Here is a 15,101-nt window from a genome sequence, read left to right as displayed (position 1 = left end):
ATCGACAGCTCGCCCCGTTTGTTCGGCGAGCCGGGGGGGGGTGGCTGACCAAACGGAGGCGTTCCTTTAGGAACGCATGCCGTTTGTGGGCGGCCGCACTGACATCAGCAGTGATGTCACTGGGGAGTTTCCTGCTCGATTAGAGCAGGAAGCTCCCTGGGGCTTGCGGTTGCCGAGACCCAACCTTAGGATCTCGTCGCAAGCCCCAATGGCCGCGATGGTCTTGACCATCGCGACCATGAACCTGGTCGGTCACTAAAGCTGTGGGTGGTAACCCACAGCTTAGCTAGCGACCAAGAGGCCGCACTTTAAAAATCAAGCAGCCGCCCTCATTCAGAGAGAGCGATCGCTTCTTGCGACCTCCTCTGAATGAGGGCCTCTATTCCTGTCCTTGCCTTCGGGCCCATCATCCACTGCCATATCTCTATCTCCTCACATCATTACATGAGGAAGTCCTGGCTCAAGCCACCCAAGTTCCTTCACACATCTCTGATCTCCCCTTCGGCCTCCCACGCCTGTTCCTACACAAACCAACCCTCAGACATGAGACGGGGGCACCACTCTTTATTATGTTAATTACAGTGGCACTACTCTTTATTTTTGTTTGTAATAGGGGCATTACTCTCTATTTTATTTAATGCATTGCTCTACTTATTTTTTTTATTATTATAGGGGATCTCTTTTTTATTTTATGTACTACAGTGGTGCTACTTTTCATTTATTACAGCACACTGCTCCTTTTATATCATTGGGGCACAGCTATTTAATTAAGTGCAGGGTAATACTTTTTATTTTATTTGTTACGGGGGCAACATCTGTAGCACACCAATAGTGCATACTGATGCTTGTAGTTCTACAAGAGTTTCCATTATTTTACAGTATGTTCCTGGCCCCTAATGACCTGGACCCATTGTCCCTGGGTCGGTACTCTTAATGTGTGGGGGCCTGCTCATTGGTTTTTCAGTATACAGACAAGATGGCACAAATGGCATGTGGTCTAGCATCTGTCAGAGACACCTTTCTTTTTTATGACTAGTGGTGATTGGCTATGTGGTTTGAGCTGTTTAAGACAAGCCTAATCTGTATGGCTCCTAATTATTGGGATTATAGGTACAGATTGGGCAGTTTGATGTCTGGTTTTGAATTAAGGAGAAGAAATCTTGGGTTTAACACCAGCAAATTAGGATAGAGCTGGGGTGGAGCTGACGTTCTATAAAGGTGCTGTTTTCATGTGCACTGACCTATCTAATCGAGAGATGAACGTCATTAGATTAGTGATAGAGATTGTGAAAAGAAATTGTTTCCATACGTTCCCTTCCATCCTGATAAATAAAGGAGACTGTTATAAGAAAATGACTTTGAGAGTATCATCTTGTAGGCATCAGTATCATAATACTCCTTTTACATAAACTCTTAAGCTGCGTACACACTGAGCGATATGTACCCACCCACGGGGCGATGTGTCGGATTATGGGTACACATCAGAACAAGGTACTAAAGGACAGAAAGGTACCTCATTACCTGCAATGGGACCACTAGCAATATTGTCCGAATGGTGACGCAAGTGGCCGAAGGAGCGCGCATATTGGCTGTACATACTGAGCGATGCGGCCAATATGTCGTTCCGATTCGGCTGAAAATGACATATCGTGCCGACATCGTTCCAGTGTGTACCCGGCCTTATAAGCTGTATCAATATATAGTGAATTGCACCAACGCACAGAACAGAAACATCATATTAGGCGGTTGGTAAATATGAAACAAAAGAATGGGGACATTGGCAGAAAATGTGGGGAGTGTTGGCTGGAAATCATTCATCCATTATTTAAATGTCCCAACAATGTAACATTATGTTATTTTCTATCCACCAGGTTCTACAGTGCAGAAATTGTATGCGGGATACAGTATCTCCATGCTAAGGGCATAGTCCATCGGTAATTATATAGTTACAATTTAGCAATAGTATAATGAAGTTATATTACTATAGATTCTAATATACAGAATGTAATATACTTATTATCATGTCTGTTCCCTACTTTCTATGTGCAGGGCTGCTCAGAGGGAAGGGGACAGTGGGTACTAATTGCTAAGGCCCAGGATGTTGGAGGGGCCCAGCAGGGATCCAGGTCTACCACCCTCCCTGCCCCCTCTTACATGTCAGCACCAGCATCCTCTCTCCCCAGCCCAGCACATGCTGCTGTGTGCTGGGCTGCGGTGGGACCTGGGAAGCTGCTGCCGCTGAGCTGGGCAGTAATCTCCTCTGCCTGCACCTCTTGTGTGGAGGTAGGGGAGGAGCGATCAAACTGACTGTGCCCCTCCCCTTGATCTGCCCCTGGCTGAGGGGCACACTGCCTGTCTAGGTGTTATACTTTTTATCACTGGCACATATTATATCTTACACACTCCCTCCCTTCTGCACAAGTGTTTTATTAATTTAATGTAATTTTCGGGTGAGGAGAGTTTTGAAAATTTGTACTCACATTTTTCTGTGCTACTAGCACGGGGTTCCCAACCACGGTCCTCAAGGCACACTAACAGTCCAGGTTTTAGGGATAGCCATGCTTGAGCATAAGTGACTTAATTAGTACCTCAGTTATATTGATTTAACCATCTGTGCACAATCATGGATATCACTAAAACCAGGACTGTTAGTGTGCCTTGAGGACCGAGGTTGGGAATCACTGGTCTAGGCTTTCAGTTCCACAGTGCATGAGCATACTGGCAGTTTTTGGGTCGGCAAAGGGGTAAGTAACACATACTGGACCTCATTCAGAGGCGGCCGTTAGTTGCAAGTGGTCGCACTGAATCAGGGCGGCCGCTTGCATCCTGAACGACCGCCTCCTTGTCGATCACTAAGCTGTGGGTTAACACCCACAGCTCTAGCGACTGACACTGGTGATGGTCGCAATGGTCAAGACCATCGTGACCATCGGGGCTTACGAACAGACCCTAAGGTTGGATGTGGGCACTCGATCAGAGCAGGAAGCTCCCCACTGACATCAGCAATGATGTCAGTGGGGCCGCCCCCAAAGGGCAAGCGTTCCGACTGGAATGCCTCCGTTTGGCCGGGCACGCCCCCTGCCTGCCCACCAAACGGGGCGAGCTGTCACTCACCATCGACAGCTCGCCCCGTTTGCAGCGAGACCCCTAGAGACGGAGCACCCGTCGCTAGCCGGGTCTCACGCATGCGCACGCCGGTACCGGCTCCGCTGTGCGCATGCCCAGTGGGGCAACATCGAGTCGGTTGCGAGCTCTCAGCGCTTGCGACCGACTCTGAATGACCCCCACTGTCCCGACCCAGTATTACTCAGCTATTTTTTTTTATAAACTGCAATTTAAAAAAATATATATAATTCTTATCGCTTTTTTGTAAAAGACCCCTAGGTGGTATAAGAGCTATGTGAAACAGGGATTGAAGATCTACAGCAGCGGTTTTTCCAACCACGCTCCTCAAGACACACTAACAGTCCATGTTTTAAGGACAGCCATACTTGAGCACAGGTGACTCAATTAGTACCTCAGTTATTTTGATTTAACCACCTGTGCTGAAACATGGATATCACCAAAACCAGGACTGATAGTATGCCTTGAGGACCGAGGTTGGGAATCACTGTACTAGCAGATTAGTTCTCTGCCAACAACTGCAGGAAAACTGGGCTAAGAAACTTGGTCTTGGAGCAGTTACCAGCTTCTGTGATTACTGACTGATCGTGCTTTCTCTATGCCACAAGACTTGGGCCGTCCAATACAGGCTGGCCACTGTGTTATCATCACAGCACATTGTTTAAACTTTTTTCACATAAGTACTAAGGCACACACACCAACACCAGTAACATGCGTACATGAGCATTTTAATTAATGTTATAAAACATGTATGTGTTATACTGATGGACTTTCAGCAAATAAATAAGTTAATGAGAATATGTGGCTAAGAGGATGGGGAATACATGCTGTACACTAGTAACAGGACAGGCCCTGCACAGGGGCCCAGTGCTGGTATATTATGTGGGGTCACTGTTTAGGGATAATGTGCTGGGATCACTTCTGGTATAATGTGTGGGGACACTACTGAGATTATTGTATAGGACTGGGAACAATAATGATGGGAATAGTAAATTGGGCTACTGACGGCCTGGCAGAGGCATTCTACTACATTTTCTTAGAGTGACAAAAACAGCTTTTGTCACCTTTACTGGCAGCAGTAAATGGAATCCTGTGCAGAGCACAAAAGGTTCTTTAAACCCCATCACTGCTGAGCCTAGTTTTGCACTTTTTGGGCTTAAAATGTCAATATCAATAATCATTCATGCAGTACCCATACATATTAGCATTGAAATACACATATAAAGTGTAATATAATTCTATGTATCAAAATAAATCATGTTTGTATGGAAGCATAATGCATACAAATATTTTACTTTCTTCACAGCGACCTGAAGCCAGAGAACATCCTTGTGGCTGAAACGGGCAATATCAAGATCGCCGACTTCGGTCTCGCAATTGAGAACATGCATGGAGACCGGAGAGCCACTGGCTGTGTTGGGACACGTGGCTACATTGCTCCTGAGGTGAGGTGCACATGGGTTTCTCATGTAACTACACACATTGGGCCTGATTCTAATGCTGGGCACACACTTTTCAATATATAATTGTGTCCAACAGGGCCGGTGCTACCATTAGGCGGCCACCTAGGGGCACCAGCCACTGGAGGGCGCAGCTGAGTCACACGAAAAAAAAATGAATGGCATAATTCATGGTTGAGTGTTATATAATGAATTTATGGCACAGCTGTGTGGCATATTATGAATTTGCAGCAATGTTATGAGGTACATTATGATTCTGCTGCTCTGCTGTGTGCAATATTCTATACAGTATATCATGAATTTAGAACAATGATGTGTGGTATATTATTTAACTGGGGAGACTAATACATGGCATATTATTAATTGGAGGGAGCAGGGGTGGTTGGTGAAATGTTGCCTAGGGCGCCCGGAAACCTTGCACCGGTCCTGGTGTTCGATCGGTGAACGATATATTGCGAGTGCATCAGCAGGTGTGTACACCTAATATGTCTGTGGACGATGTAATTCACAGACATATCAGGTTGGCCCAGCAGCTGACCATTCACTTGCTGCAAGGACCAATAACACTGACATCTCAACTGGGTGGGCAAATTTAAATACCCGCTAATTGTGATGGCTGCCCAGATATGTTGAGCGGCCAATTTGCGAGTTTGTATAGGTTACCAATCTGCCCCTCTGATGTACCCAGCATAAGTTGCTTTTAACCCACGTATGCAGCCACATCCAGCCAAACTTAGCAAACTAGGCATGCACTGTAGTACATAAATGCATATTTGCGTATTTCTGGGCGATTCTGAGTCTTATGGATGTCGGCTATTTCTCTCCATACAAGAATGGGTGTTTCTGGGTGATAACTGGGCGGAAGCACAGAAGAGGACCGACTTATGTCAGTGTCATGGAATAGTCATGCATATGCCTGAGGGACACCTATTTTACACTGATCTGTTCCTCCAGGCATAGGGTACAGTAGGTGTAAGAGGCAATACTGATGATGACAGCTACGCTAGCAGACAGGAAACAGTGTGGCGGCGAGATGCATTAGCACGAAGACGCACATAAAGTTGCATTAGCTTTGCGTTAGCAAGATATCTGCATTAGGAATATAGCCATCATTCAGCTGCTTTTACCACCCAGGCTTAAATAGTCTGGGGATGAGTGTACGCTTTCTTTGTGTCATCTACTAACTGAAATACACAACGCTAAGTACATATATAGATATCAAAATGCATTTAGGAAATATATACTTTTAGCACACACATTACAATAAGATTGATTTAATCAGCTGGTAAATTCATACACATCACAATTTTAATGTAACAGAACATAGAGATCTGTAAGACTTTGAGGGGTATATTTATCAAAGTTTGATTTTACTTTTATTTTGATGTTCGATTTAGCTCACCTCAAATCAAATCTTTGTCGAATGTAGAAATCCCTCATCAAATCTCACATTTACTAAAATTCGATTTGGTTCGATTTTGAACAGTGATTTGATGTTCGATTTTGCATGTTCATGTACAAATCCAACAGCAAATCCCACTTCAAAATGAACTTCAAAGCCCCAAATGAATAGAACAGCTTAATGCTTTCAGTTTCAGCATGAACAGTTCGATTTCACACAGATACAAGCATACATTAGTGAGATGCATGCATGTATCTTACTGTAAAATGCTTGTTAATTTTATTTTAAAAAAACTAACACTTAGCATTTTACACTGAGACATTCATGCATCTCACAGATGTATGCATGTATCTCTGTCAATCCGACCTGCTTATGCTAAAATCGAAAGCATAAAGCAGGTCTATTCATTTGGGGGTTTGAAGTTCGATTTGAAGTTCATTTTCATATTGAATAATAGTAAATAAGGAAATTGTGTGTTGGTCTATGTAAAAGTACCAATGTTTTTCCGATGTTCAATTTTGAGTGAGGTTTTATGTTCAATTTGACATTCGATTTTGCCTTTAGTAAATCTCCAAATGCAAATTCAAAAGAAAATCGAATGTGAAATCACACTAAAATCAAAATCAAACAATAGTAAATATAAACCCTTAATTTATACAAAAGCAGGTGAAAAATTTAATTTGAACCTCATTTTGTATAATTCAAGTATCAACCCCATTCATTATTCTTGTAATGCAGGAGATATCACAGTGAGATATCAGACACTGGAGGACGCAGTCAGGGAAGTGAAGGGGAGACATGCGGAGGTGATCTGGGCGCTAGGAGGTCAGGGCAGCGAGGGGGAGATGGTATCTGGTCATTAGGTCTACAGTAAAAAGGTAGACAATGTTTGGGTAGACAATGGACGTTAGACAGACAATAGGTCAACAGGGTCTGAAGGTCAACACACTAAAGGTCGACTAGTAAGAAGGTCGACAGGGTCATTAGGTCGACACACAAATATAATGCTAGGTTAATATACATGCACTCTTCCGCAGGAAACATAGCACATGCTAATACGATTACAAGACTGCACAAAGCCACACATCAGTGTCTTCAGTTGGCACATTACATTGTATTATGATTCTACTTTTGTGTGTTCTGTCTCCACATAAACACATATTATACAGAATGATGGACTTGGTCAATTAAAAAAAGTTGTAATGTAAAACTGATTGCTAAAAGCCTGATAATGAATATCTCTCTTCTGGTAGGTGCGTTCTGGTGAGGAGTATAATGCCGCTGCAGACTGGTTTTCGTTTGGAGTTATTTTAACTCAAATGATTACCGGAAGTCTGACATACAATCCTAAAAGACTTCCTGCATCAGGCACTGCAGTCAAAGACATCATTGAAGAGGTAACTAAGATTACATTTATACATTACTACTGTAACTTATGTGATTTTAATGGCTATAGATAACTTTATATGACATTGTACACAGCAAGAGGGAAGTGATAGATACACATCTATGGGCCGGATTCAATTAGGTGTGGAATTGGTCGATTTTAGCCAAAAACCAGGCGAAAATGGGTAGATGTGAAAAAAAACAGGCGAAAAAAGGCATAAAAGTCAGGGCCATGCAGGAAATTGTGTCTGTACCCCCAAAAATGGCTGACATACATTGAAAATTATTTTAGGTGTATGATTGGCCGTAATAAAAGTATTTTGGGGACTTAAATTGCATCGGTTGGCAGTAATTTGCAAATATGAAAAAGTGTTAAAAAATTAAAGAAAGCTATTTTTTTCCAGGAAATGACCGTTCCATGTAAATTGGGGGTATGTCAAAATGGGTGCAAGTATATTTTTGTGTCGTAAAAGCGCACTTTTAAAAACTATTAAAAAAGCGCCTGCTGTAACCACATGCAAGGTTTAAAATACTTGACGCATTCATACAGCCCCTCGAAATACCAGATCCAGTACATTAAACCCATTTATTTTTCACCCAAAAAACGTTTGGTGTCATTTATCATTGGGGGGGTGCACAAAGGGTTCTGACAGAAATCCCCACATTTTCAGGCAAAAATAGGGACTTTGAATGCGACAATTTGCTGTAAAATCAGACAATTTTATCGCCGACCTAATTGAATCTAAGCAAGAAAGTGTGTGTGTCTGTTTTTCCTTTATGCACAGCCAGGGTTTTGTACCTAGCTCCACCAAATTTGGCATGGTGATGTAGTTTGACCAGGATTAGGATTTTTCCTAGGTTTGAACTTCTTCGGAGCCACACACTCTCACATAATCCAATAAAACTGAGACACTCTTAAATCACACAAGTTCTGTGGCTGAGGGGCTGGCTTCATACACACACTGTAACAGTGCCTGGGTCATGAGCAGCTCAGCACTCAAAACATGCAGACTTTGGCAGACAGCATAATCAATCCACAATCTTTGATCCTGGCAAAGCTTAGCATACGGAGAATACAAAAAGCAGGGGTGATTGATCTCAGCCACACAGTGACACTGCGGGCTGGCCCCCTTCTGTCCAGGAACAGGACTCCAGTCTATGGATTCTGTAGAAGTCCGTCTGTGCATGAGATCTCGCAATGTTTGCGAAATCTCAGGCATGCAGAGTGATATATTTATTAATGCAATATCACCTGGTCAGCTTAGTGATACTCAGATGCTACTAAATACTGGACAGAAGCTGTAAGGCTTAACTTACTTCTTCTCCAGACCAAACTCAGCTTCTAGCTGGCTCACACATGCACAATGGTACTGATAGCCTTGGGTTTTTATGCCCACTTATAGATGATAAAATATATAGAAAGTAAATGGCAATAAAATATATAAAAAAATATTATGTTTTAGTGCTATTTTATTTGACAGAAGAAAGAGCGTGGCTGTACCTTTATGGAATATAAATTAATCTTTTCTCTGATGAGGGCTATCGCTGCAATTAACAATGCTGTCACTATTGATAGATAGGTAGATATGGCTTTTCTCATTTAAATAAATATACTTAATAAATATAAAGTACATTTCAGTGCAAAACCTACACAGCTACATGTATCATCCAACTGTTTTCTCTGCAATCAGAAATACAATTATTGCATAAGTCAGTGGTTCCCAAACTGCGTGCCGTGGCACCCTGGGGTGCTTCGGGACCCTTGCAGGGGTGCATCAGGTTGGTGGTCCAGACCAAATCAAATTATTTATGGTCAATGTAATGTAAGCATGTGGACAAACAGAAGTGCAAACCAGTCCACCACCACGTAACATAACCTAAGGATGACAGGTAAGTACAATTACTTCACTTTACTACTTTACTATAATTTTTTCTGAATTTCTCAATAACAAACTTTTGGCTTAGGGGTGCTGTGAAAACAATGCTGATACTCTAGGGTTCCGTGATTCAGAAAAGTTCAGGAACCATTGGCATAAGTAATGGAAGACTGTTGTATAGTGAGAAAAATTGGAGACATTACAGATAATTGCAGGAATGTTTCTTACAAAGCCCAATAAATATATTTCTAGTGATCACAGGTGAAGTCATAGGAAAGCTCTGGCAGTGTCCACTGGGCCTAGTACACCATAATGCTGCTGATAATTCATATGCTTTGTTTAATAAGTGTAAAAATAATATTCCCATTTCCAAAAAAAGCCTGAGCACCAGGTGTGGTGCAAGTGAGGAGGGGGCCCATGTGCTGACTCCGTATGGCTCTTCCCCCTCTCTCCAGCATATTTGCCGAGTAGTCTCTGGGACTGTGCCAGTGTCTGCTGTGCGTATGCAGGACTCCGGGATCACAGCGATGGTGCCATGTTCTCAGGGACTTCTCTACTGCACATGTGCAGATCTTCTGGAAAATTTACTTAAGCACCTTTATCCCAGTGATTTCTGTGAGGCCAATGCCAGAAAGAGTATTATAATGTATGGGTGCAGAGTATCCGGTGTGAGGCTCCCTGAACCCAGGGGCCAGTCTTCACTGTACACCCTGCACCCATTATAGAAACACCCATACTGACCACCCATTGTTACACAGATAAATCATAATTAGGGCCAATATGAGAAGAAATGGCTTGGTATGTAGATGTTCTTGGAATGGGCAATGATAATGGGAGACATACTACAACCACAGATAGAATGTCAGTATAACATGCTGTGGCCATGGACAAACAACTTTATATTCCTCTGTGTCAGGCAGTAGAAATGTTTCTCAAACTATTATATTGAGCTACTGTGCTGTATAAGTCATTAAATTAAATGCTAATTATTTTTTCAGCTCCTCCATAAAGATTCATCCAGACGACTAGGAGTTAATGGCAACATCCGCCACCATCCCTTTTTTCAGCCAACTGACTGGGTCGCCATTGAAGCCCTTAGCACCGTACCCCCATACATACCTGCACCAGTAAGTATAGCACAGACGTTCCATGAGCTACTGTACAGCCTGTAACTAAATGCTGGTCAGCAGATAATGCATACGTGTCAGACACATGGATCTAAGGAGATGTGCACATGTGCATGTATGTTCCAGCTGTCACTCAACCTATTAGTGACATTTAATAAATAGGTGTAAATAAAGTGGTTGGAGGTTGGGCTTTAAAGCTTAGGTTACTCTTTTCCATGGTGATCCTCTAAAAACGAATTATCCTCTATAAACATCAAGGTGCACTTCTAGCTTACATAGGGCTCTATTTACTACAATCCGCATATTGAATGCGGATTGTAGTGTGATATTACCGAGTGAATTCGCATTGCGAATTCAGGTAATATCACAGGGATTTACTATAAATCCCTTGCAGGGACAGAGCTTGCGATAAAGCTCTGTCCCTGCGGATCCCATCCGCACTCTAGTCGCGGTATTTTCGGAAAAAATACAGCGACTAAGAGCCCGCGCATGCGCCGACCGACCACCGCTACTACCCCCCCACCGACGCTAAGCCCCGCCCCCCGGCGCTAATCACCGCCCCCCGCGATCGCGGACCCCCGCAACCCCCCCTCCCTTCATTACACTTACCTGCATCCTCCTGGCCTCCGGTGGTCTTCTCCGGGCTTCCCGATCAGGTGATCTCCCATACTGCACTGGGGCCCGATCACCTGATGACCGGGCCCCAGTGCACTGTGGGAGACCAGCTGACCGGAGAGGAGCCATCACCGGAGGCCCGATCACCGGTCCCTGGATTCAGGTAAGTAAAAAAAAAAATGTTTAATTTTTTTTTTCTTTTTTTTACAGCAATCAGCTTGCGGTCTATTTAGACCACATAGCTGATTACTGGTACCGGCTCCCGGCTCTGCTCTCCCCGTTAGAGCAGAGTGGGAGCCCGGTAACCGGGGGAGACCCTGGATAACGCCACCTCCAGGTGGCGTTATTATCACAGGGCTTCCCCCGGTATTTTTTTACAATTTATTTTTAGTAACTTGCACACAGATCACATTTCCCATTACAATTATGGGAAATGCGATCTGCTTTACTAAAAATAAGTGATACTGGGGGTTGGAGTAGAATTTTACTAATTCTACTCCAATTGCCCTGTAATAAATACAGGTGAAACTAAAATAATGTGAAAAGGGTGTGAAAACACCCTTTTTCACTTTATTTTAGTAAAAATAATGTTAATAAATAGAGCCCATAGACTTCTACAGAGAGCATAGAGTAGACAAACAACTTTAGTTGCAACAGAGCAATCTAACATCTACTGCAATACTGTTATATATGGTCTGAGTGACAGCTCTTTGTGCAACATTTATGCCACTTACTTTAGCTTTATATAGACATCTGTGGGTATATTTACTGATATAGGGTTTTTAGAAGTGGGGTTTTTAACCATAGCAACCAATCAGATTCTACTTATCATTTATCTAGCATCTTCTAGAAGATAATATCTAGAATCTGATTGGTTGCTATTGGCAACAACTCCACTTCTAAAAACCTGCACTGTAGTAAATGTACCTTCTTGTAAGAATCTAATATTTAAACTATTTTAAACTATTGTACAAAACCTCTACAAAAGGAAGTTTTGTAAATTCCGCTTTTTCTCTCTTACAAAGTCAAATAAAAGATACAATAGTCACTGGTATAAACTTTATTTCTTATTTCTGTAGCCAACCGTTCCACCGCCTGCCTCCAAAACTAAACATCTGGAAAGAATGGAGGCAGCAGAGGCCCGTAAGCCACCACTAACAGCCGAGGAGCAGGAAGGATTTGTAGGGTTCTCATTCGTCACCTCCACCTGGAGAACCCTGCCAAAGCCACCTGGCCTTTAAGAACGTAGAGCTGAGGCTGCAGCACTGCTGGGTGTAAGAATGGCATCCTCTGCATGTATGTACATTATATATTTCTTTTATTATTATTGTTATTTTAAACATCCTTTTATTGAAGCATGACATAGTGGTACAAGTCATGCTTGCCAACTTTTGAAAAAAGTTTCAGGGAGATAGTGAAAGCAACACCTATGAGCGCGGTGGTAAAGTGGACGTGTGCTGCTACATCTGAGAGGCGTGTCATAAAATTGATTTACATCCAAATATAAATGATCCCCAAAGCAGTTAGTAAGATCTATTTGTTGATGAAAACACATTGTGTGTGATCACTACAGGGCCTGAATATATGTAGGGGTGGGAATGCTGAGCACCTTTCTACAAACACTAATCATTGGATACTATTGTCTGAGGATATTTTATGGTTATATATATTTTTTATTATTAAATAACAGCAAATGGCTTTATGTGACCAGATGGTGTTTTAAATATTAGTTCAACAATATATTTAAATTCTATTGATATATTTTTCAATAGGCAGCTGTATTTTAAGAGCTCCCTTGTTTTTATATATCCTATCACAGGCATTTACTGCACTCTGAAAGGGCACACACTGGCATTCATGTAATGGATGGCTGTCAGTGAATGCCCTTTCAGAGTGCAGTTAATGCCGGTGAGTGACACTCAGCACCAGCAGCACTAGGCACCATGGACTACATGATGCAGTCAGGGCCGCCAAGAGCCAAGGCGGGCCCCGATAATAGGGGGCGTGGCCTAATCTCGGGAGGCGTTACCACGCCCCCTTGGCGAAAAATAAATAAAAAAGATTTGCAGCACCGCTAAGCGGCGCTGCGCGCCGAGGAGGGGGGCGCTCTGAGCCCCCTCAGCCCAGCGCAAAGCCAGGGGGGGCGCGATCAGTGCGATCGCTCCCCCGCACAGGCATAGGAGACACGAGCAGTCTCCAACTGCAGCTCAGCACACGCTGTGTGCTGGGCTGCTGTGAGGGAGGGGGGGCGACGTCGGACCTGGGCCCCCGCCGGGGCCCCGCCGGGCCCCTCAAGAAGCCCGGGCCCGTGTAATCTGTACCCGCTCCCCCCTCTCTTGGCGCCCCTGGATGCAGTTCACTTCCTTACATTTGACAGGCCACCGTGGGGGAGAAAAGGCCACCACTGCTGCTGATGCCGACATCACTGCTCCTGAGCCACTGATCAGTGCTGCTGTTGTTGCCATCATTAATGATCAGGTGCCAAATAATCAGGTGCTGTCGGAAAGAGGGCGTGGCCTCACAATAAGGGGTGTGGCCTTGCAATAAGGTGCACGCCTCAAACGAAAAGACTACATTATGAGTAAATGACATCAACATAACCATAGGATTAGGGGCAGCAGAACCAACTGCTTTTTTCCAGATTCCTGTTCTAAGGTACACCATCAGTCCCTCCCCCCATAGGAGGAAAAAACCACATTGCTCCCCCACAGAAAATACCACACAGAATATGGGTGTGGTATAAGAGATAAACAGTAATTAGATAGACAATGTCTAGATAGACACCAGATATTAGACAGTCAATAGTTAGACAGGGACAAAAGGTTGACAGGGATAAAAGTCAGACACACTAAAGTTACACATGTAAAAAGGTCGACAAGGTCAAAAGTTCGACATGAAAATGGTCACCACAAAAATGGTCAACAATTTTTTTTTTTTTTTTTTTAGCTCTAGTCTTTACCTTAACCCTTACCCTCCCCTTGGAGCCTAACCCTAACTCTCCCTCCTGGTGCCTAATCCTAACTCTCCAGTCAGTGCCTAACCCTAACCCTAAAAAAAATTAAAATAAAAATGTCAACTATTTTTGTGTCGACCATTTTCATGTAAAACTTTTGACCCTGTCGACCTTTTGTACCTGTCGATCTTTTTACATGTCTACCTTTAGTGTGTCTGACTTTTGTCCCTGGAGACCTTTTGTCCCTTTCTAACTAATGACTGTCTAACACCTGGTGTCTATTGAGACATTGTCTATCTATTACTATCTATCTATAGTCCGGAACCCACAGAATTTACCACATTGCTCCCTAAAGAACATGCCACATTGCTCCCCACAGAATATACCACATGGACTATACCACTTTGCTCCCCACAGAATATACCACATTGCTCTCCCACAGAACATACCACATTGCTCTCCCACAGAACATACCACATTGGTCTCCCACAGAACATATCACATTGCTCCCCCACAGAACATACCACATTGCTCCCCCACAGAACATATCACATTGCTCTCCCACAGAACATACCACATTGCTCTCCCACAGAACATACCGCATTGCTCTCCCACAGAACATACCACATTGCTACCCACAGAACTTATCACATTGCTCCCCACAGAACACACCACATACTTTTTTCAGATGGGATGTTTATGTTACTGCAGAGTGTCAGCCCCCTCTACTTTCTCTCTCACCCTCACTATAAGAGAGACTGGCTGCCTGCTGAGTGCTGTTGCTGCCGCCTGCCTGGATGCCCGTGTGCCTGGCCAGTGGTGGCGTGGTGTCTCTCCTTTCCTGTCCTTCTCAGAAATGGCACCTGCAGTGCCCAGGCTCTGCAGGTGCCGAGACAGTCAGTGGTTGGAGAGGCAAGCCACGCAGCGCTGCAGCTGCTGCACCAGAATGCCTGCTGTGACAGGTTGACAGCTAGGGGCAGGGCGGAGCACCCGTGCGATTGCATGGGCAGCCCGCCTCTGGAAACAGCCCTGGCCACCGATTTCTAGGTACTCGGAAACCCCCCCCTGCGTGCACGCCTGATGTTACACTCTACTAAATAATCATAAGGTTTTAAGGTCTATATTTTTTTCTACATAGAAACAAAAATTTATAGTATG

The 15,101-nt window shown here is 43.7% G+C and overlaps 1 protein-coding gene across 1 annotated transcript in view; it reads left to right on the top strand.

Moving 5' to 3' along the window:
• LOC148526531 (protein kinase C delta type-like) overlaps positions 1 to 12,231 on the top strand; it is a 39,498-nt gene extending 27,267 nt beyond the window's left edge. The window contains exons 5-9 of the mRNA XM_088470165.1: positions 1,872 to 1,934; positions 4,430 to 4,568; positions 7,239 to 7,382; positions 10,247 to 10,375; positions 12,070 to 12,231. Coding sequence (XP_088326291.1) covers positions 1,872 to 1,934; positions 4,430 to 4,568; positions 7,239 to 7,382; positions 10,247 to 10,375; positions 12,070 to 12,231 — 637 coding nt within the window. The remainder of the gene's footprint in view (positions 1 to 1,871; positions 1,935 to 4,429; positions 4,569 to 7,238; positions 7,383 to 10,246; positions 10,376 to 12,069) is intronic.
• The last annotated feature ends 2,870 nt before the right edge of the window (positions 12,232 to 15,101 follow it).

Source organism: Taudactylus pleione, unplaced genomic scaffold, assembly GCF_031769625.1.
Source record: "Taudactylus pleione unplaced genomic scaffold, aTauple2 ptg000095l, whole genome shotgun sequence".
Lineage (NCBI taxonomy): Eukaryota > Metazoa > Chordata > Amphibia > Anura > Myobatrachidae > Taudactylus > Taudactylus pleione.
Note: the sequence above shows the minus strand (reverse complement) of the source record. Positions and strands in the feature narration are given on the sequence as shown.